This window comes from Podarcis cretensis (assembly GCF_951804945.1).
Source record: "Podarcis cretensis genome assembly, chromosome: 8".
NCBI classification, from domain to species: domain Eukaryota; kingdom Metazoa; phylum Chordata; class Lepidosauria; order Squamata; family Lacertidae; genus Podarcis; species Podarcis cretensis.
Window position 1 is genome coordinate 57,818,550 of NC_137177.1, and position 23,946 is coordinate 57,842,495.

A 23,946-nucleotide genomic window follows, 5' to 3' on the forward strand; every position below is an offset into this window, starting at 1 on the left:
GAAACAATGCATGGACCAAAATGCAGGCACCCTTTGAAATCTGGACTTCTCTGAGTTTTTGCAATGCTGTTCTCCCCCCCACCCACCCACCAAGTGATGTGTTCAAAAATGCATGTACTAGGGTAAAAATGCATATACATCCATGAAAAACAACATCCAAAAATGCATGATCCTAGAGGAAATTGCTTTGCAAAACAGGTATATTCGAAGATATTGTGTACTAATATGTGCATATTAGGAGAAAAATGCAGAAAAATGCTTATGAATTTTATTGAGGACTTTAAAAAAAGATCCATTAGAAAACAGATGCAGAGAAACCAAACACAAGATTGGAAAAATGAGAAACTGATCAAAAGAGAAATTGACTACACTAGTCATTGCGAGGAGCCTTGCCATGGGAAGACTTGAGAGATTTTGCTTGCGCTTGCCCTGCCTATTCCTTGGAGACCTTTAAAAAACAAAAAACAAATTCGGCTACCCCCCCCTTCCCTCCTTACAGCAGCTGTCATCTGATCCTCTCGTTCTCTCTGGCTTTGAATGGGCCTCTCTCTCTCTAGGAGTGCCAGATGTTGAAACAAAGGTCTAAAAATAATCTTTCCATCTTTCCAGGGAGGTGGGGGGCACAGCCGTTGGAGCAGCTGCGAGATCGGACAACCTGATCAAACTTGGAAGCACGAAACTTCTCCGACAACGTTCTCAGTCGCACCCAGAGCTCCTACAACCGTCTTTTAGGACTAATAGCTGTGTTTGCTTGCATGCAAGGGGCTGGCTGAGCTGGACTTTTGCCTGACCAAAACCAAGCTCCTCTTTCTGCTCTAAAGAAATCTGAAGCCCGCCTCGTCCTTGCTGAATTTGGAGTCGGGGAGTTGTTAATTGTTCATGGTGTAAGGAGAAGAGACGGGTCTGTGCGTGTGTCAGAATGGGGTGCAGACAGCATTTCTTGGTGGTCACTTTGTGCTTGACGCTTCTCCTATCCCCACATTGCTGCTGTGGAAAAAAGCGCTGGAGAAGAGCCTCACACCTGAAGCTGGCAGAGAAATATGATGTAAGTAGATTTGGCTTGGAAGGTGGAGGGCAGGGAAACCAGAGGTGCAGGGGGGGCATAGTCTAGTGGTAGAATATGCAGAAGGGCCCATGTTTAATCCTTGGCTTTTCCGCCTGAAACCCTTGAGAGCCACTGCCAGCCCGTGTAAACAGTACTGAGCTAGATGGATTTAGTGGGCTGACTTAGGGCAAGGCAGCTTCCTGTATCCTGAAGAAGTGTGTTGCATTTGGGGATGGATAATGCATTGGGTCTTCCTTAAAGGAAAAATCAGAGGTGCACAAGCAAAAGAAATGGGGTATCTTTAGAGGTCACCCAGTAGATCAATGGATTTGGGTCTACTCTATGAGTATTATTTGCCAGGAAATCACTTTCCCTCCTTTTAAAAATCTTGTAAACCACCCCCGCTTCAGTTTCTGCAGCTCTCCTCTCTGCAAATAAGTGAATAAAGGGGAGAAATAATCTATAACACAGGGCTAAATAACCAAGAACCAGAGGTTTGATTGGGAATATGCAGACAGAGGGTAAACTCACACCCTAAAGGTCCCTATTCAATTCTAAGGGACACATAAGACATAATTGGTCCTTTAGAATTATTATTTATAATTTCATAAAGAGGATCTCAGCACTGGGTAGAAGATACAGATTCAGCGTGTTCTCCCTAACAGAGAGCACGTGTTGCGGTTGGGGGAACAGGCCACCCTGCCGTGACTAGGCAAATTTGGTCAGCAACCCTAGCCTTTAAGGGGTTAATTGGGTTGCTGGGGAATTTTGATTGTTGCCAATTCGGAGGAGGGGTCAGAGGCTTTAAATATAGGGGCCAGACATGGGGACGTCCTCTTGGCCATTTTGCACCGGATCACATGGAGCACTTGGACAATCTTCTCATTGTCTGGTTACATTTCTTTATTTCTTTATTTCTTTATATCCCCTTTCTTTTTAATCCTCTCTAGTCCCTTAAATAATTTAATTCCCCCCCTTTTTCCTGTTCGATTTCCCACCCCACCCCTTACCCTGCCCTGTGGGAAGATTCTCCCTATAGGCGTGGCTTGCCTTTCCCAATAGGGAAAGAGCCCCTGTTCCCCCATTTTGCCTGTTTAATTGTGGGGCTAGTCAGGGCTGTTCCCAGCTTAGCTGGAATCACTTTCGTTTATAGTATCCCCGAAGGTTGGCTTTAATTTGAGTGTGTGCAGCGCTTTTGGCCAAATTTTAAGCTAGCCTTGGGTGGGAGCACTAGTTTGGCTTCCTTTAATATTGCCATGAGACTAAGATTCTCAAGAGCAGAAACAGGGAGGCCTATGCGGCCTGCACATTAACTTCCAAGCCTAAGTCTGCTACAGGTAGCAGTTACTTGTTAAGTCTCTGCCACGTGACTCATTCTCGCTATAGGAATGTATCTGCTTGCAGGCCCAGTTGCTCCTAATGTATATCTGAGGCAGACAAAGGGCCCCAGAGGCTCTCTGTGCCTCCAAAGACTATGAGCACTCTGTATATGCTCTTGAATTATGCCATTTCTGAACAAGTTTATCTTCTTTAAGTTTGTTTTGCCCTGATAGTGGCGAATGCCATTTTAGAGATGAGCCATTGTGGCTTACTGGCTAAAGTGTAAGACCTGGGAGACAGGGTTCATATCCCCCTCTTAGCCATTGTTATAACAAAACAAAACTAACTGCTCCTTTTAGGCTATTCTGATACTGGGTAGTTCTGCCCATTTGTGATAAAAGAACTTTGGGTTTTCTTGAAGGAGTGCTTCCCTCTAAAAGGGCAAGCAGGGGTACCTGGACAAGCTGTGGGCTACCTCAACTCTCCTATTTCACTGGAATTTATGCCTGGCCTAGCAGGTGATCCTAGGGCTTTGCCCTAGAATTTGATGGCCTGGAAGCGTTTCCGGCCTGAATAGTGTTCCCATGTGGTCTATAAGCATTGGTTTCACTGGGTCAGCGCATAGTGCCGGTAATGCCTAGGTTGCAGGATTGGTCCCTGTATGGGACAGCTGCATGCTCCCCCATTGCTCTACCTGGACACTTAGGTCCTTTTGGTGGTTACCTCACTGCGAGGGATGTAATGGGCGCCACATTTGCAATATGCAAGTGGGAGAAAGCACCTTTGCGTGCCCGCATTGTAGTTTGCTCTGTGCATTGCAGGGCACGGCGCTGCACGGGCTGCAATTGCATTGCATTGCGTGTGAGATTTGCAGTTGCATTGCACGGAGGGTGTGTTTGCATTGCACGGAGTGTATTGTTACATTGCACGGAGTGTGTTGTTGCATTGCACGGAGTGTAGTTGCATTGCACGGAATGTGTGTGCATCGCATGGAGGGTGTAGTTGCATTGCACAAAGTCTGTTTTTGCATTGCAAGGAGTGTGTGTGCATTGCACAGAGTGTGTAGTTGCATTGAACGGAGGGTGTGTGCAGTGCACAGAGTGTAGTTGCATTGCATGGAGTGTAGTTCCATTGAACGGAGTGCGTAGTTGCATTGCACGGAGGGTTTGTGTGTGCATTGCACGGAGTGTGTATTTGCATTGCACAGAGCGTGTTTTTTGCATTGCAGGGAGTGTGTAGTTGCATGGCACGGAGTGTGTAGTTGCATTGAACGGAGTATGTAGTTGCATTGCATGGAGGGTTTGTGTGTGCATTGCACAGAGCGTGTTTTTGCATTGCAGGGAGTGTAGTTGCATTGCACGGAGTGTGTAGTAGCATTGAACGGAGTATGTAGTTGCATTGCATGGAGGTTTTGTGTGTGCATTGCACAGAGCGTGTTTTTTGCATTTCAGGGAGTGTGTAGTTGCATTGCACGGAGTGTGTAGTTGCATTGAACGGAGTATGTAGTTGCATTGCACAGAGGGTTTGTGTGTGCGTTGCACAGAGTGCGTAGTTGCATCGCACAGAGCATGGTTTTTTTGCATTGCACGGAGTGTGTGTCGGAAAAGGAAGCTGGCTTGGCGGCAGCTTTGTCAGGACTTCTTTAGGGGTTCTGGCCAGCGTCGGCCCTGTAAATTTACATATCATGATGGCAGCACAAGATGCCCCCTGCCCAAGCGCTGGAAGCTGGAAGCTGGCAAGCAATAGCTCAATACCTTTTGCCCATATTCCCATTTTATTTAGGGATCCAGTGGATATCGTTGCTAAAACAAACCACTCGCCTATGGAGAAGCTGTCTGCCTTGAAGGAAGTTATTTTGTAATACTTCCTCTGTAGCAAGTGATGCTTCATCAGATCCGATCTTGCTGGGTCACTTAATTAATCTTCCCACTAGGCCAGGTTGCCTGCGGCCTGAGGTCCCCTTACCTTTGTGTATGCCTACCAAGTGTGGTGAAGGCAGATATCAGGTGATGGTAGCAATTCCTGAATGTATGCAATAGTAGTTCGCCATGGCAGGATACCTTGAACCCGCTTAGGGATTTTCAGGTTCATGCTGGTGCTGCTGGATCTTTGCCCTTTGGTTTTATTTCAAGGGCCACTGGTGTGCAAAGCTATGGCCTCAAGCCCGGTGTGGTGAGGCAATCATGTGACATAACTTTTCTTGAGTTTTTCCCCATTTTAGTAGCAGTTCACATGTGGCCCGAGGAGTCCAGTGACCATCGGATCTGCTTTTGGTCTGATAACCAGGTAGTGGTGAGCGTTTTGGCAAAACGGTCCTCACGCTCCAGCAGATTCTCCACCCCTCCGCTCACGTTTTCGAGCTGCGCCGCTTAAGGTTTAATATTGTGCTTCCTACTCTCCAAATTACGGGATCCTCTAATGATGTTGCTGACACTCTATCCCATTTTCAGATGAAGCGCTTCAGATCCTGGGCTCCAGACTCAGTTGTTGCCAGACTTTTCCAGACCACCAGTGGCATTTTGACAACAATTAGTATTCACAGAGAGCAGCAGCCATTTCCCCTTCTGCTTTTAGCTCTTATGGGATGGCCTGGATGGATTTCTTAGCCTTAAGCTTGCAGTCCTCGGCCATTCAGATGAATTAGCCCCCATCCTTTGAGCAGATCCTGCAGTATTTGGTCCACCTGCTGCAGATTGGGCGTGCTGTTATAACTATCAGAATTCAGTCCGCTGCAATGTCTGTTACACTGAAGCTTTAATTTTCAGAGACCCTTGTATAAGGTTTATAGTGCGCAGGGCCTTGGAAGGTTGGAATAGGCTCCAACCTCATAGGACAGCGGGCAGGAAGTTGGTCAATTTTACCTATGTAGTATCTGCAACAAGTTAAAACTTGTCTGCTGGTTAAAGATCAAGGCGAGATTCCTTTCAGTAGTCCATTGCATTTTCGCACTGAGGGTTAGGAAAATGGTTGTTGGTGCCAGCATGGGGCTGAGAGTCTGGAGGCTTATTGCTTCAGGACTTTTCCTTATCCTTTGGAGCTTGTCTTTAGAATCGGGAACTCAAAAACAGACTTAGTGGGCAGGAGTGCCACAATCAGGGTTCCCGCCACAGGTGAGGAGGGCCCTTGCCCAGTTATGGATAACAGAATATTTGGCTTTTCATTCCCTGGGGGCTGGCCCGCTCCTAGTGCATGAAAATGGGTTCCCGTTAGCCAGGCATCAATGTGCTTACGTCGTGCAACAGTTATTACGGCTTGCGGCTTGCTTACCGCTGAACATGCCTCATTCCTTCCGAATAGGACTGCTGCAAAGGCTGCAGACTGGGGGCCTGTCAGTAGACAGGATTGTGAATACGGGTCATTGGAAGTCTTACGCTGACAAGGGTTATATCAAGAAGTGTCAAATGAGGTCTGTGCTGATGCTTGTCTGTTATTTCCTTTTCATAGGAGCAGCTGTGCACATTTGGGTCACAGCATCGTACACTAGGCTGGCAAGCATGTTGACGAGTTTGGACTGGGGCGCCATCTCAGTCTTCCTGCCCATGTGAACATTTACTGGATGTCCGGATGGGGAATGCTTTGGGAGGAGATCCTTCCTTTGGTGTGGTCGAGGGTGACCTGTGCAGGTCCTCCCGCAGTGCTGGTGGTACAGCTGGGCGAGAATGTTTGCTGTCTTCCTCCAGCTTAAGTTTGCATTCCTGCATGCAAGAGGGCTTGGATTGAGTTGATGGCAGCTCTCCCTGGACTCATAATAATTTAAGGCATTGGTTCAAGGTGGTCTGGAGGGGGGGTTGGAGCACCTGTCCCCTCCAATGCGCAAAGATATTCCATTAAGGGAATCCAAGGATTCGCTATGCTTTTGTCAACCCCTTTTAGGGGTAGGGCCACACAAGAGTCCCTGGGAGCATTTGGGGGTGAGCTTGAATCTGATCCTGTTTCATTGCTCCCCCACGCTGTTTATTTGTACTGACGATATGGTGGGGCCCAGTCGTCAGTGCTGCCCTGCTAAGGTCAGGTGCAGCTAGTCGGGAACCAATGCCTAGACAAACTACCACTGAGCAGGCCAGAAAGCATGTTAATAAGGGCGGTGGACAATAGAATAAAATAAAGTAAATAAAATAAATAAATTAACAAATAATAAATAAAATAAAATAGGTCCTTGCTTTAGGTGGTTCTGTAATATTGCACCCTGCTATTTTCTTCAAGGCTGTTGCCCTCTTTAGGGCAGATGGGGTGCATCTTTCCCCTAGGGGGAACGACACCTGGCGGGATGCGATTGCCTTGGGATTCATTGTTCCCCCCACAATGTTTGCTGGTACTGATGGTATGGTGGGGCCCAGTCGTCAGTGCTGCCCTGCTGAGGTCAGGCGCAGCTAGTCGTGAACCAATGCCTAGACAAACTACCACCGAGTAGGCCGGAAAGCGTGTTAATAAGGCAGTGGGAATAAAATACAGGTTGTGGGAAATTGAATGCATTAAAAGGTTATGTTCGTTAACATTATTGGTGTCTTACAATTTTTGCTTGTTTTATCTTAGAGCGGGTCCAGGTCTTGGCCTTCCTCCGCGTGTTCAGTTGTCCTGGCTGTCCAGACAGGGAATGCGCTGGTCAGAGCTCCTGCCACGGATCCAGGGGCAGTTGCTACGTGAAGGGTATTGTGGTGCAGCTGGGCGAGAACGACCTGATTTCTATGGACTGTTTTTCTCTGCGTGCTGCAATTTTGACTGACCTGGAGACACTGCGGGCAATGGTGCCAACAGCTAAAATATTTTGGTTAAAGCTTTTGCAACGATGCGTGTGGAGGGGCAGTCATTGCCCAGCCGCCACTGAAAGGGCCAGAAAACGCATCAATTCCGCTGTATCTAAAAAGATTTTTGGGCTGGGTGGAGATGTGATTTCTCACCCTGAGATTCTTTTTAAGTCGCCATCCTTTTTCCGAGCTGATGGCATGCACCTTTATGCTTCTGGGAATGAGGCTTGGATAGGTGCGGTGGTGGCCAAGCTGAGGTCTTGGTTGGGTCTGTGAGTGGTTTGGCGGTGAGCTGGAGGCTCCATGGCGGTTAGGCATTGGTTAATTGGTGCTTGGAGGGGTAAGTGCCTATCCCTCCAAATGATGCGGAAAGGGAATTCCGTTAAAGGAATCCAGGGGCTTGCCATTCTTTTCGTCCTTGTCCGTGGAGCCGGACTTGGGCCGTGCAAGCCCCACAGGAACATGAGGGTGAGAAGTGTGGGTCTGATTCCCAGCCTCATTTCTCACCCAATACTTGTTTCCCACTCTGGCTTCCGTTGGTGTCCGGAAGGCCAGCTCTGTCCCTGAGGGCATGGACAGATAGTCATAACCAATGCCTAAGCAACCACTCACATTTTTTGTATTTGAATAAAGTTGTGGCCAAAATTATGCCAAAAACCTTAAACAAAAATTGATGTGTGAAGTGTGAATTATTTTGGGGGGTGGCACTGTGGGACTCAACACGCAAAGCGTGTTCTCCCTAACAGAGAGCACGTGTTGCGGTTGGGGGAACAGGCCACCCTGCCGTGACTAGGCAAATTTGGTCAGCAACCCTAGCCTTTAAGGGGTTAATTGGGTTGCTGGGGAATTTTGATTGTTGCCAATTCGGAGGAGGGGTCAGAGGCTTTAAATATAGGGGCCAGACATGGGGACGTCCTCTTGGCCATTTTGCACCGGATCACCCGCCCTCCCTCCCTTTAATAGGGTGGTTTTTTCTTGATCGCTTGACCTTGCTATGCCTGTCATGGGGTCGTCTGCCTTTGAGCGGGGGCCTGGTAGGAATTTTGCCACTTGGCTGATTGGCTGGTGCCATTTGGTTTTTGCCTACTGCGTAGCAAATCGTCACAACTTGTAAGGTTGGCGGTTAGGCATTGGTTAATTGGTGCTTGGAGGGGTAAGTGCCTATCCCTCCAAATGATGCGGAAAGGGAATTCCGTTAAAGGAATCCAGGGGCTTGCCATTCTTTTCGTCCTTGTCCGTGGAGCCGGACTTGGGCCGTGCAAGCCCCACAGGAACATGAGGGTGAGAAGTGTGGGTCTGATTCCCAGCCTCATTTCTCACCCAATACTTGTTTCCCACTCTGGCTTCCGTTGGTGTCCGGAAGGCCAGCTCTGTCCCTGAGGGCATGGACAGATAGTCATAACCAATGCCTAAGCAACCACTCACATTTTTTGTATTTGAATAAAGTTGTGGCCAAAATTATGCCAAAAACCTTAAACAAAAATTGATGTGTGAAGTGTGAATTATTTTGGGGGGTGGCACTGTGGGACTCAACACGCAACACGAAATTACGCTCTGCCTCTACTTTCAGTGGCAGTAATGTTTTATGAATGCCAGTAAGTGGGAACCACAGGAGGAGAGAGGGCTCTTGTGCTCAGGTCCTGCTTGCAGGTTTCCCATGGGAATCTGTTTGGCCACTGTGAGAACAGGATGCTGGACTAGATGGGCCATTGGCCTGATCCAGCAGGGCTCTTGTGTTCTTACATAAAAAATAGTCACAAATCATTTTTAAAGTCTAAGATGGCAACCTTACCCTTTTTACCTGGGACTAAACCCCACTGAATTCAATGGGATCTAGATACATAGAGCAGCTGATTTTACTTTCAATAACATTTAAAAACAGTGATAATTAAGAGGGACATATGTTTATAATTTTACTAAAAAGCCAGGAAATTATATGAGCAGAGCAGATTCAATGCAGCCATATAACTGAAAATAAAGTGTGATGTCAGATGTTGTCTTGAAATGGAATACTGTACACATTTCTTTAAATTTATTAGGGGTTTGCCTTCTATGATGATTTCTTGTTTGTTTAATTGGGAATGCTTATATGAAGCATTGATTCTTTTGTGCCTGCGTGTGTGATCAATTGTTTTCAAATTACTGAATTTTTCGGGTTGACTGCATCCCTAGTATTTCTCCTCTATGAATCTGTGCTTTTGATGTGACACTAATACGGATGTCTTGATCATTACATTAACTGAATGAGTATTTATGTATGCTAGGCTGTTCTAACTGCCAGTTAGATGCTGGAATAGATGGGCCTTTAGATGGACCCCAGAAGGGCTCTTCTTACTTTTGGTCTTGCCCTCTGGTATATATATATATATTATTCTTATTTTAAAATTGGAGAGAGGGCTCCTGCAGTGACTCTTTCCTTCTAACCCACTTTTCCTCTAAGGAGCTCAAGGTGGAATCCATGGTTCTTCCTGTTTGCCATTTCATCCACAAACAAGCCTGGAAGGTAGATTAGAGTGCCGGACTGTGATTGGCCCAAGGCCAACTAGTTTTATGGCCCAGTGGGGATTTGAACCCTGGTCTCCCAGCTTCTGATCTGACACTCTAACTTGCCATCTTCTCTCTCTTCTCTTACATTCTGGAGATCTCTCTGGATTGTGTGTGTGTGTGTGTGTGTGTGTGTGTGTTTAGGAAGCTTGCTGTTACTTGCCTCTCCTCTTCCAAAGATGCCTTCATGGTATTTGCACTTTGGGCAAGCTGCCAATCATGTGATATGCTGAGCTGGCAAGGTTCAGGATTCCTCTCCCCTGCTGCCCACCCTCCTGCATGTTGAAGGACCACTGTCTTTGAATATGCCCCAAGGAGAAATGTAGACAGGTCTTCTCCAGAGGGTGGGATCATCGCTGGGACTTGGTTTCAGTGTAAGCAGGCCCCATAGTATGAAAACTGCAGGGTGGGAGATGATGGTTAATTTATATGCCCCTTTTTGACCCAAAGGTCTCCAGAGCGGTGAGCAGCACATTAATGCAAAAACAGATACCAAAAAAATATATGCAGTGACAGTGCAAGCCTAACTGAGTCTACTTGGAAATAAATCCCATCGAATTCCATGGGGTTTGCTCCAGGAAAGTGCGGCTAGACTTGTAACCTAAAGTCAATTATCAGACTCACATAACAATACACCAGCTCCAAGCATGACATGCAGACACCCACATCCCATTCCCAGAATTGGGAGGACTCATAGCCACATCCATCCGGATCCATGGCTGAGCCCTTTCTGTCATTGCTTCCATCAAAGCAGCAAGAGCACTGGAGGTTTCTATGCCTGCAACAGAGAGGCTTGAGAAGATGGACTTAGGGACATTGGAAGTCATGTTCTATTGAGCATTCATCCATCTAGCTCAGAATTCTGGCCCTGACTAGCCAGGCTTTGATATTGCTGAGAGACGCAGGATAATGACCACAGAGTTGAAAGAAAGTGGCTGGGTGGGGAGAGCCAAACCTAGGTTAGGCCCCATCTGCACCATTCCCCCCAATCACGCCACTTTCACCTGTCATGGCTTCCCACAAAGAATCTTGGGAACCATTGTTTGTTCAGGGTGCTGAGAGCTATTAGGAGAACCCAATTTCCCTCCACAAAGTTGCAATTTTAAGAGGTTCCTGGGATGAGGGAGTGGTTGCTAAACCACTCTGGGAGCTGAGGGGAATAGGGATGCTTGGGTCCTGGTTGTGGGTTTCTCTCAGGCACCCAGTTAGCCACTATGAGAACTGAACACTGTATTAGATGGACCACTGGTCTGATCCAATAGGTTCTTGTGTTTTTATGTGCATGTCTAAATGGCTGGTAAAGAACAGGTGTGTTGCCATAGAGACAACTGGGTGGTGATGCTTTCTTAGGAGATGGGTAGCCCTCCATCCTCCACACTCTCAGCTGGCTGGAAACTAGCTTTTAGTCTGGCTGGAGCTGAAAGCTAGAAAGAGATGCAAAGGTTTGCATTGCTGTATGTGCTTAATCCAAAACTATGGCTTTGGGGATCCCAAACTTAATGGGGAAGCATGATATGATGGAGTGTTACTGCTGCCTTTCCATCTTGTGCTCAGGTTCTCTCTCTCTCTCTCTCTCTCTCTCTCTCTCTCTCTCTCTGTGTGTGTGTGTGTGTGTGTGTGTATTAAAGACACCAGAGACTTCATTGGCCTTCAGTCTAAGGAAACTTAGCCTTTGGGGCAGTGATGGCCAAACTTCTTGGCCCTCCAGCTGTTTAGGGACTACAACTCCCATCATCCCTAGCTAACAGGACCAGTGGTCAGGGATGATGGGCGTTGTAGTCCCAAAACAGCTGGAGGGCCAAGTTTGGCCATCACTGCCATAGGGTCTCTTGGCGCTAACAGATTGGGGTGTGTGTAGTGATATATACTGACAGGAGCAGTGCTTTTTTTCCTTTAAAAATGTTTAGGGGTACTCTCATTTTAACTCAAGAAAATCACCATTTTATACATAGTTCAAATTGGGGAAAATAAATACAGTAAATGGACAAAAGTACAAAGATTCACAAAATGTTTAGGGGTATGTGTACCCCCTGCACCCCCCCCCATAAAAAAGCACTGGACAGGAGCCAAGCAGTATTGGGTGGGATTGAGCTTCTTCAGAGAGGAAATCTACTGTAGGTCAGGTGGAAGTCAAAAGGGCCTCAAGTATTGTTTGAGGTTGAAAAGACGAGGCGTTTTAATCGCCGTTTCCTTGAAAGCTCATTTCCTATTATTGTTAGCAGGAACTCTCTAGGATTACTAAGAACGGAAAGTGATCAAAAGGCAGCAGAGAGGGCTCTCCTTGAAAAAGGAAGGCATTAAAAGGGGTGATTTCAGGGGGACTTAGGTCAGGGAATTGATTAGTTTTAAAGTCCACTCATAAATTAGATGGGAAGGGAAGGAAGTTGTTATTAGTAGACAGGTTCTGCACAATTTTGCTTCTATGTGGTCCATTAGGTCAAGAACAGACACACTCAGGTCTGAAACACACTTATTCAGAAATAGGTGGGAGAATCTGTCAATTTCCATTTCTCAGGTCCCTTCACCCACACCCACCCTGCAAAAAAAAAAAAAAAATCAAAAACATCTGAATTTCAGTTATCTGAATTTCCCTATCAGTTTGTGATTTATTTATTTTTAAAAGGTCCTCTCAAAAATTCACCAGCATTTTAATGGTCAATCCTCCTAACAGACATGCATCTGTATGAAATTTTGTCTAATGTGCATGCATTTTGGCAAGTGCTTTTCTCTAATATCCATTTCTGTAAGTTGTTTTCATTATTATATGGATTTTTATGCACGCTTTTCTCTACTATGTGCATTTTTGCACACGACTCGGCTGAAGAACTGCACTGCAAATTCAGAAATGTGCAAATAAAGGATGGCTGTCTTTCAGTTTGCATATTGTTTTGGGAGCTATGAATTAAGTGGGTTCATGCTGAAATGCAAGTCAACAGCTCCCAATGGGTTCAATACATTATTACTAAGAATACGGTCGGGTAGATTTTTAAAATTAATAATCCAACAAGAATGATGTAGAGAGTTGCTATGAATTTAGATACATGCAGATAACATGGATCAGAAAGCATTGCACGAACCATCATCTGTTCTACAGATGTGTTGATGGGTCCTTTTTTTTAGTTCCCCCGCCCTGCCTGAAACTTTGAGTTCACAGCTAGAATGTGGCTGGCCACTTCTTCAAATGAATTTCATTGGAACTCGACATCACACTATTATGATCATTCTGTTGAAATGCTTTTATAAATGCATATACCTTTCCATTCCATCATATCCTCCCCAAAAACCCCACATTACACCCACCCCCCCACACACCCCATTTCATTTGGAGAAGAAAGAGTCAGAAGGCCCACTTTCAACTCAAAACTCAACCATGGGTTCACCTAGAGGCCTCTTTTCTAAAACATGAACTCTGTCTGCATGGGTGAACACATGGGAGTTTCTGGTGCTACCTGGAGCAAAGCATTCCTGATCCATGTGTTAACCATAATGAAGCAAAGCAATTTGTCAAACAGTGACAGAATGCAGCAATAACCTCCTTATGCTGGGAGAAATCATACAGAGTGACACCTAGTGGCAGAACATGGTATTAGCCCTCCTATGATAAAGTCAGAGGTGGAAATGAGGGCACCTACCTCCAGATTTATTGATAATAAGGAACGCAAGAAACCTAGCTGGTACCAGACGAACAGACAGATTGAAGGTATTCAATACAAAGGAGCAATCCTGGGAGAAACGGAGAAAGGATTAAAATTGCAACAGAATATTCCGGAGACTGCAGGGACCTACAATAAGCTAGAAGTGAACAGACATGCATCTTCCAGAGGTGTTGTTTGCATACTGGAACAATGGGCCTTTGTCTCATAAACATAATGACAATCAGATATAGTTTGTCAACATCATTTATATCATGTACTATGATAAAAATAGAGCTTGGTGTGCCTGTGGATTTTGTGTGTGTGTGTGTGTGTAGCTGCATAATCTCAGCCCAGAGAGATGACACAGTGGAACAGGAACAATGTTAACAGTATGGTAATACATGACAATTAGGCACGGTGCCCAAACCCTCCAGGATATGTTCTTTCCAGCTTACCTGTCATCCAGGTGCTACTGAACTGGAAAAGACCCCAGATGTTCTTAGATTTAAATGATCTGTGAGCAAAGGCGGGTGTACCAGGAGGCAAAAATGAAATACCTGCCTCGGGGGTGTGGGGCAAGGAGCTGGTTGCCATTAAGGTGGGAGATGGAGAGGCTAGACACAAGAGACCCAGTCTAGATCATTTGCACGGACACACACAATCACACACACCCACACCTTCCCACATAAAAGTGTTTCCTCCCCTCCCCCCAACCATTATTTGCCCATTAATAGGATAAGAAATTGCATCAGGAAAGTATTAAAGGGAAGACAACATTGCAAAGGGCCACAGGCGAGTGGAAAGTCATCTTTCTTGCATGCAGAAGGTCTTAGGTTTAATCCCCAGCATTTTAAGGTAGGGCTGAGAGAGACCCCTGTTGAAACCCTGGGCAACTGTCAGTGTGGAAAATACTGAGCTAAATGGGCAGGTGTTCTGGCTCTGTATAAGGCAGCTTCCTACATTCCTGTTGCATTGAAATGCTAATTGGTGAGGCTCTGGGGTTTTGTTGCTCTTAAGATAGCCAAGGTGTGTTTGTGAGTATGCTTTTTTCCTAGCAGTCTGCACTCTGCACTCTTCCTCGACACATCCAAACAAACAAACAAACAAACAAACAAACAAGCCATGCCATTTTTAAACAAGGGCAGCCCAGATTTTTTAAGGCTCAGTAGGGAGTGACCCCTGGCTCCTTCTGATCAAGGAGAGCCACAGTCAGGTATGTCAGGTATCTCAAATATCTCAGGTACGCTTTTTGTATTTGACTAGAACTGGTTGGGGGGAGATAGTGACTGCTGGGCATATGAGACATGGTGGGGGCAGGAGGGGATAAAGGCCTGTCATCACAAAGAAGAGACAATTAACTTCATTTGTGGACTTCTTGTCGGCTCAGCATCTGACTCTACTGTCTGCTTTCAGAATCCACACCACACCAATACTTTTATCCAAAGGGAGATTTTTTAAAGCATGGGGGGGGGGTTGCAAAGAGTTTGTGCCCACTTACAAAAAGTTTATTAGGACTATTAAATGTTCTTCTTTTTAAACAAATGGACTTCATTCCCACAAGATGTGGGAATGACTGTTAACTTTGATGACTTAAATAGCACTAGAGTCGACACATTCCTGGAAGATTAGTCTATGAATGGCTCTGAGCCATGATTGTTACAGAGGCAAAAGATCTAGAAATGTCTTGGCAAATTTTCAAATGAAAGGGTGGCTTCCATAACCACAACCTAAATAGACTCAAAAAATTTAGGCAGCTGTGCTGATTTCTATCTTGATACCCCACAAAGAATGACACATCATAGCATAAAATCCAGATTATTACAATCAGTTTACAGTCCCAGATCAGGGGAATAGACTACCTCAGAAGGTAGTGCTCTCTCCTTCATTGGAGGTTTTTAAACAGGTTTGATTGTCATCTGTCGGGGATTCCTTAGCTGTGATTCCTGCATTACAGGGGGTTGGGCTGGATGACTCTGGGTGTCCCTTCCAACTCTGCAATTCTATGAGGGGTGAGAAACCTTTTCTGGCTGGCAGGCCAGATCCTCATCTCTCCACCCTCAGAGGCCCAATCTGACATATGGGTGGGGCTGCCCACCTCTCAGTCACCAGGCATCATAGTGGTGTCAAGTGATGCAATACTTGGAAGCCCTGACTTTTTACACCTCAGAGCACAGTGTGGGGCTGTTTGAAGGCACTTTTGCAAAAAGCCCCATGCTGTTTTTTGAACTGCCAGATTTTTGTAGGTTTAAGGAGCAGCATGGGGTTGATAGCTGCATCTACACTGATTTGTTTAGCATTGTTAGGACTATGTTAGATATATTGTTCTAAAACGTCACAGGGCATACTTGTAAAATGAAGCGTTTCTTACCTTTGTTTTTTTTTAATAAAAATGCTGTTTCACTGGTTGCTTGTTGCTCTGTGACACCTTCAGGTGTCACATTTTAATACTGTATAATGAAAGTTAAAAGTTGGATGTCATGTGTCCATATGGTTATCAAAACCGTTCCTTTAACACCTCCTTAACGTTAAAAACCATGGGTGTAGGTTCGCCCCAAGGCTGCATGTGCCCTTTCTATTAGTGCAGGCTTTCTCAACCTTGGGTCCCCAGATGTTGTTGGACTACAACTCCCATCATCCCTAACCTGGCTAGCCCAGGATGATGGGAGTTGTAGTCCAAGAACTTCTGGAGAAGTTGAGAAAGGCTGTGATACAGGAGGGAAGCAGCACCCTGTAGGAATGAACTCTCTGCTCATCAGCTGATAGGTGGGGGCTTCAAACCTGCTGGCTGCACAGGTCAGCTTTGCCAGGCTGTTCCCCGCACAGAATGCACAGACAAAGCAGATCTTACCAGGATTCAACCTCCTCCTGTGACATCAGCTGAATGGCCTTTATGGAGCAATCTGGACTCCCTGGTGAGCCAAGATTGGCCCTGGGGCTGGATTTCACCTCCTCTGGAGTAGATAATCATGGCATAAAAATAAATTCACCTTGGAAAACACATTGAGGTATAACAAAATCTTCAACCAGCTGATGTGCAGCTTTAGCTTTCGAATAGAGGTGCAAACAATCTCTCACTAGAAACAAAATGCATCCCACACCACCCATAATGGAGATTTAAAAGGGTGTACCAAGGTGTGATGGGACGCGGGTGGTGCTGTGGGTTAAGCCACAGAGCCTAGGACTTGCCAATCAGAAGGTTGGCGGTTCAAATCCCCGCGACGGGGTGGGCTCCCGTTCCTTGGTCCCTGCTCCTGCCAACCTAGCAGTTCAAAAGCACCTCAAAGTGCAAGTAGATAAATAGGTACCGCTCCAGTGGGAAGGTAAATGGCGTTTCCGTGCGCTGCTCTGGTTCTCCAGAAGCAGCTTAGTCATGCTGGCCAGATGACCCGGAAGCTGTACGCCGGCTCCCTTGGCCAGTAGAGTAAGATGAGAGTCGCAACCCCAGAGTCGGTGACGACTGGACCTAATGGTCAGGGGTCCCTTTACCTTTACCTTTACCAAGGTGTGACAAAGGAAGAAGGAAGTGTCGGTTTAAAATGTAGCAAAATGTAATGGAAGGATTAAGAAAAGTTTTTGAAAGCACGATACGTGTTAATGGATGGTCCCTAAATTAACGGCTCTTCATAGCTGTTATCGCTGCCAGTTAGTCCCATCTGCTGGACCATCTGAGTAATGCAGACAGCCCTCAAAATCTTAATGGCTGAAGTTAAGGCTGCATAGTGTGTGTATATATATATATATATATATATATATATATATATATATTTACACTTCTAATTAAAATGGTTAACAACATCTCAGTTACATTCAGGTGGTAGGTTTGGAAGTAGTTGCAGGGGAGAAACATGTAAAATCCTGAACTGGGAAGTTTCTACCTTGGATGATTACCGTATCTTCAAAATTAGGAATCCTCCCCTCTGTTTTAACAGTCCTGTTTGAAGGAGTCCTCTATTTTAAAGGTTGTTTGGTCCAAGTCTGGTTGAAAGATAAAACTCACTAAGAAGAGAGAACAGGAGCCATACAGGTCACCTGGACAGAGTTGTCCCTACTTTGGAGAGATGTATTATATTTCTGTTTAAATTATAGTCATTATTTTTAAATTTATATGTATGCCTATACATTAACTAGGACATGAAGTGCAAATCTGTGTCCTCTTTTATCTTTCTTTCTTGGCAATACCTAAGGAGCCACCCTACCCCCTCCTCCTCCAAAAGTGTCCCCCTTTTAAAGTAAAAAATAAAAAATAAAGCATGGTGTTTGAACATGACTTCAGTGTGACTTCCCTGGACTTTCTAGAACTGAAATTATTTTGGAACCCAAAACATATATCAGAATTCCATGATTAATGTGCAACATAAAATATTGATACATTTTGTTCTAAGGCCACCTCCAGACCGCCCGTATTTTGCAGGAGGGATTCAAGAATATACTAGGAAAATTGAGTTTGTGAATGAATGTGTTCTGTCATCCAAACACAAGAAATCCACTTAAACAAAAATCAACAATGGGCTCTTGAAGGTGGGAAAGTGATGGGGAAATGCATTGAAAAATGTGGAATGAAAAAATGATGAACAGGAAGCTGTATTACCACCTCCACAAGCAAATCAGGATGAGTGCACAATAGATGATGTCCCCATAATAGTGCCCATCGGGACTGGCAAGTTGGAAAGGAGGAAGATCAACAGAGCCAATGCTAGCCAAAGCCTATGAGCGGCAGAGCCAACTGATTCTAGTTTTGAGACTAGGGAGGAGGAAGAAGGCAGTGCTTGTAAGTATGAAATCAGACAGGTGAGGAGTGGCTGGGGGCAGAATGAGGCTGGTGGGGCAGTGCCCTATTTCCCCCAAGTACTCCCTGCAAACAAATCAGAATAAATGCTCAATAAAGACTGGATATGTTCTACTTCTTTTAGGACTACGAGTACCCCCTTCATTCCCATGGAACGCCTTACCAGAAGAACGACCGCTGCCCCCCTCCACCGCAGACGCTGCCTGACCGAGCGTGCGAGGTGCCCAGCTGTCGCTCGGACTCCGAGTGTGAGAGACACAAGCGCTGCTGCTACAATGGGTGCATCTATGCTTGCCTGGAGTCGGTGCCCCCACCTCCAGGTATGCCAGCCCTTAATATGCCATGCTGGACCAGATGAGGGGTGAGAGAGAGAAAGGGTGTTATTGATCTCTAGCATAAAATATTTGATCAGAGGAATACATGGAGGTCTGCCTTTGGCAGATCAAAATGGTAAGTGCTGCTTCCAAGTTCAGCTGCATGGTATCAGATGTTGAGTGTTAAGGCTGAATTCCCACAGCAGTTTCCGTTTCCCCAGTGTTTCCCTAACTGTTAATTCCCACTTTATATTTGACCATGGATAGCTCAGTGTGGTGCTAATGATGCCAAGGTTGCAGGTTTGATCTCTGTAAGAAGTAGCTGCATATTCCTGCATTGCAGAGGGTTGGAATAGATGATTGTCAGGGTCCCTTTGTGATTCTTTGATCTATGAGATTTCAAATGACATAAAAGTCACTTCTGGAAATCTAGTAGAACATAGTGGAAGCTTATCACTCAGTTCTGTGGTAATTACTTCCAGAAAACATCCATTTGGAAGCCCATTAACCCAGAAAACCATGGGAGTAAAGGCCTTTCCTGTTGTTTTTTCATGGGGGGATAATGGGGGAACAGAAGCACACATGTGCTGAAAGGGTATGGGAGAGGCCACATTGTCCAATGGTGTGTGTCAATGTTGTTCGTCACCATGTGAATGACATTTAGCATGACCTGCAGGTATATTGATCAAAAAGCCACAATTCCCCAATGCTACAGGTACTGCCATGTGAAAGCAACGTTAGAAACCAGAACAGAAGCACTAGCATTATAATCAGGAAAACTAGTGCAATGTTCTGCATGTCTGAATGCAGCCAAGGAGCAAAATACCACCACCACCCCTCTGCTTATGAACTTCCCTGGAGTATCCATCTGCCCACTGTCAATTGACAGATTACTGAGTGGCATCAACCAATGATCCATCATAGCAAAGCAATCCTTGACTTCTTCTATTCACTTTTCAGTGTTCTCGTTCTCCATAACAATGTCTGGTTTTTTTGAACAGTTTTGGATTGGTTGGTTCAGCCCAAGCCACGCTGGCTGGGTGGAAATGGCTGGCTTCTCGATGGACCAGAAGAAGTTTTACAAGGTCAGACAAATGTGTGCATCATTTGGAAGGTGTCAGAATATTGATACTGCTCTACAAATATGTTTCCCAATTTGGTTATAGCATTGTAGGATGGGTGAGTATTCTGGTAAAATGGTCAGACCAGTCTCTTTGTTAAGTTAAGGGCTCTAGCTAGGCCTGCAAAGTATTTCTTTGCATGTCTAAACAGTACAAATACCACTACAAATACAGGCACCCCCAAACTTGGTCCTCCAGCTGTTTTGGAACTACAGATCCCATCATCTCTGACCACTGCTCCTGTTAGCTAGGGATGATGGGAGTTGTAGCCCCAAAACAGCTGGAGGACTGAGTTTGGGGGTGCCTGAGCTAGAGATACTTCCAGGAGACAGGGCTTCTCCCCTCACCTGTCTGGAGGTGGTGCAATAAACAAGTGTAAGACAACAGACCTGAGCTGGTCTTGACCAGAGCTAGGAAGACACAGAGGTCTGGCTTGCTCTCTGTGCTGAACCCCCAGCTGTGGCTTTGGGCACAGACACACACTCCGCAAGAAACCTAATGGAGAAGCAAAATCTGTTAGAGTTTTAATACTAAGAGCTCTTCCATCTTATGCCCAGCTTGTGCATATGTGTAAACAAATAAAAATTTACCGCCATCTCTGATGACCCTCATTCCAAGGAAACCCAAACTGACCTATGTGCTGGAACCCGTGAAATCTCCACTTGGAGAGTAGAGTGTGTGTAACAATAGGAAGTTGCCTCCCATCCAGACCAGTAATGTCTACTCTGACTGGCAGCGGCTTTCCAAAGTCTCAGGCAAAGACTCTGTCTGCTCTCTGGTCCTTTGAAGTGGAGACACTCTGACACTGCGTGAGGGTTCTCTGCTATGGCTCCCCAGAGAAAGGCAGCAAAAGCTAACTAAACCTGGTCTCTTTTCTAGCAAGATTCTCTCTCTGTGTCTCTCTCTCCCTTTCTGATGTTACCAGCTGATCATGAAAAACTGAACTGGCATGCTCTTGTGCTTTTAAGCACACTTCACTATGCAGAAATCAACTCACAAAACCTTTCACAGCACAGAGAGAAATGTGATCACCTGCTAATGCCCACACACCAAGCAGCTGTTAAAAAGTGGAAGAGGCTGGGGCAGGATGAAAGCTGGCAACCTTGTACTTTGGAATTCCTTTGGAAAAGCTACTTTAATTCACATAGCCTAATAGAGATGAACAATCAGGGTTATCTAATGACTAGGAAAAATGCCCCCCCTCCCCACAAAGCCAATTGATTTGCAAGTGTCCCTGGCAGAGATCTGAGTTCAAGGCTCAAGGGAGGAACATTGAAAGACATAGTGGGCCACTAACTGAGCAGTGAGGTTTTGTGGGCACTTAACTGCATCCATGTCATGTTCTTGTCACCTTTCGGCTGAGAAGGCAACCAGCAAACCAAGCCAGCAGGGAGGATCCTTGAGCATGGCTTGGTCAACTCAGGAGCCTCAACACGCTAAGCCAGATGGACCTTTGGCCTGGCCTGGTGGGGACCTTCTCATGTTCTCCTATGACTCTTTCTGCAGCCGAAGCATGCAGCACCACAGAAGATGGAGACGAGCCTCTGCACTGCCCAACAGGATATGAATGCCACATCATTAATCCTGGCAATGCCGCTGCGGGCATTCCCAACAGGGGTCAGTGTATTAAGCTTCGTGGAAACTCTGGTAGGTCTACACCTTCTGGTGGTCACATGCCCTTGACCTTCTTGAGGGTCAAGAGGTGGAACAACCACAAACGTGACTCTTGTGTACAGCAGGGTACATTTCTGCCACACACAAATCAAAGGTTTTTATGCTCTGTTTTGGCAAGCAGGATTGAAGACACCTTCCAGCAAAAGTGCTTGAGAAGAGCACAAATGGGGGTGGGGGTGGTCTGGGGGCCACATGGCCTGAGGTTCCCTACCTCTGATCCATGTGTGAGTCAGTGCTTATCTTTTCTGATTCTTTTGTACTTCTGGTTTCCAGACACTAGGTGTGACTTTAAGTGTTCTGCAGATCATTGAGAAGGAAAAGCCAACATGGTGCCCTTCAGATTTTTTGGGACTGCAGCTTCCATCATTCCCAGCCAGCATGACCAATATTCAGGGATATTGGGAGTTGTGGTCCACAACTTCTGGAGTCCACTGCATTGGCTACACACTGGTATAGAGGAAACTGGGTAAGCGCCCTATATTGTCTGGAGTTCAGATTTGTTACTGCCTCATTTCTAAAGGGCTGTGCAACATAATGGTTTCAGCAAGGTCAGGAGAACATCCAGCCAGCATGTTGTGGTCAATGCAAGATAGTCATTCCAATTTTACTATCTGGAGCTCATTTTCATTTGTTTTTCTCCCCAGATGGGTGGAATCTAAGGCCTAAATATTACAAGGAATATTTTGGTAAGACTCCACCACTGCGATTTGGATCATGACAAATTCAGCTTAAATGCATATTGCTGTTTGCTTGCTTGCTTGCTTGCTTGTTTATTTCAAAACATGTGTGTGTGTGTGTGTGTGTGTGTGTATTGCTTTTTTGGTCCTTAAAAGTGCCCCCAAAGTGGGTTACAATAGAATAATTAATGCACAATAAAAGTCACTTTAAACACACACACACACACACACACACACATATATATATATATATATATATATATATATATAAAACCCAGAGCAGAATGAGATAACCCAGACATTAACAATCATCCAACGGTCCACTTGAACCACCATGAATTCCTTCCTAGGATTCCAAGCCAGTTTCTGGAAATTACAAGCGGGGAGAGGGCTGCTACTTATGGGGTTCCCAAAGACTGGGCCCTATGAGAATAGGTTGTTGGACTAGGTTGGCCTTTGGCCTGATCCAGCAGGCTCTTCTTCATGCATTGCATGGTTAAACTACAGAATTCATTCCAGGGGAGGCAGTGATGGCCACTAATTTGGATGGCTTTAAATGAGGATTAGAAAAAATTGTGCAGGAGAGGGCTATCATTGGCTATTAGTCATGGTAGCTACGCTCTGCCTCCACAGAAGGAGGCAGCAATGCTTCTGAATACCAGTTGCTGGAAACCACAGGCAAGGAGAGGTCTCTTGTGCGCAAATCCTGCTTGCAGGTTTCCCACAGGCACTGTGAGAACAGGATGCTGGACTAGATGGGCCATTGGCCTACATATGGGTTCTACATATGTAAACAGCTGCTATTCTCTTCCTATCCCACTGTCCTGCCCATGAAGCAGGTCTTCACCTTGTAATTCTATAACCCCATTACACCGTCAGGAGTTCAGCCTACACTCGAGTAGGACCTTGACAGAGACACATGCCCGTCTGGCATGTTCCCTCCCTCCCGGTCAATCGTTCGGGAGCTTCATAAGCTTTCTTCTGCCTGAACATCACAGCGACCGATGCCCACCGACACTGGCACACTTAGGGATCTGCAGAGTTTGCACATCATGCACGTGACAGAATTCAGCAACTCAGTATGTTGGCTAATCTACTTTATTTACATATAAACACACATGGAGCACTGCAACATGGCTCCCTCTCTCTCTAGCATCAGACAGCAAAGAGAAAAAGGACAAAGGACAATAGTCCCACTTCACAGAACACAGTAACACAAACATCCTGTCTCCGTCACTTCCCACTCTGTGGAGTCAAAACATATCACGGCATGTGAAAGACAAAAATCCCATGACTGCAATCATGGAGCAGGAATTCTAACATACACCATGATATTCTTGAATGGATTCACATTCTTAAATGTTCACGTTTAACACCTATTCTGCCCATTGTTGTTTTACAGGAGGCAGTTCCAATAACGTGGTGGGCTACGTCAAACAACAGCAGAAACACCTTGGTTAATTCCGGCAAAGCCTTCGGGGGGATTCTCCCAATAAATGGGGACACGGCGTGAAAATGCGTGACGATGCCTCTGCTTTCTGCTGCAGCTCTCAGGTCTTCCCCACAGTCTAAGATCCAGACCAAACAACATGGCACCTTCGAGATGTCGTTGCACTAAAGCTCCCATCAAACCCCAGGTTGCCTGCTCAGTGGCCAAGGACCATGGGAGTCATATTCCAACATCTTATGGAGGGCACTGCATTAGATACCCCTGTCCTGAATTCCTGGTGGTGCCCTACCATTGTTAGACTCCAACTCCCATCAGCCCTGGCCAGCATGGCCAATAGTCAAGGAGGATGGCAGCTGTAGTCCAAGTGCATCTGGAGGGTCCATCACTTTGGCTCCGATAGGAAACCATGTCCTGTAGAGAAATGCTGAATAAACACAGACCTTAACTCCTAGTTTCCTGGATCACACTTTCACCTGTCACTTTGCATTGCATTCTTAAAAGCCACTGTATTCTTCTCCTCTGTGTTTTCTGAGCTTGACCTTTCGCTATCATTCATATTTCGATAGTAGAGCTGCTGACTGGCAGTAACGTCTTCTCATTTGCACACAACAATAAATGCATCTTGTCCAGGGGAA

At 45.7% G+C, this 23,946-nt stretch overlaps 1 protein-coding gene across 1 annotated transcript; it reads left to right on the top strand.

Annotated features, from left to right (window-relative positions):
* Positions 1-501: 501 nt before the first annotated feature.
* Positions 502-23,946, top strand: WFDC1 (WAP four-disulfide core domain 1). Its single transcript, XM_079988940.1, has 6 exons — positions 502-1,045; positions 18,200-18,395; positions 19,391-19,474; positions 21,017-21,157; positions 21,829-21,870; positions 23,264-23,946. Exons 1-6 carry the CDS (start codon positions 920-922, stop codon positions 23,320-23,322), a joined length of 648 nt encoding a protein of 215 aa, XP_079845066.1. The 5' UTR covers positions 502-919; the 3' UTR covers positions 23,323-23,946.

What these genes read in the sequence shown, in the direction of transcription:
- WFDC1 (XM_079988940.1), top strand. Translation starts at nt 920, where the DNA reads ATGGGGTGCAGACAGCATTTCTTGGTGGTCACTTTGTGCTTGACGCTT. An exon ending in ACCAGAAGAAGTTTTACAAG is followed by an intron (nt 19,475 to 21,016) that starts GTCAGACAAATG and finishes CTCTTTCTGCAG; the next exon opens with CCGAAGCATGCAGCACCACA. An exon ending in ATATTACAAGGAATATTTTG is followed by an intron (nt 21,871 to 23,263) that starts GTAAGACTCCAC and finishes GTTGTTTTACAG; the next exon opens with GAGGCAGTTCCAATAACGTG.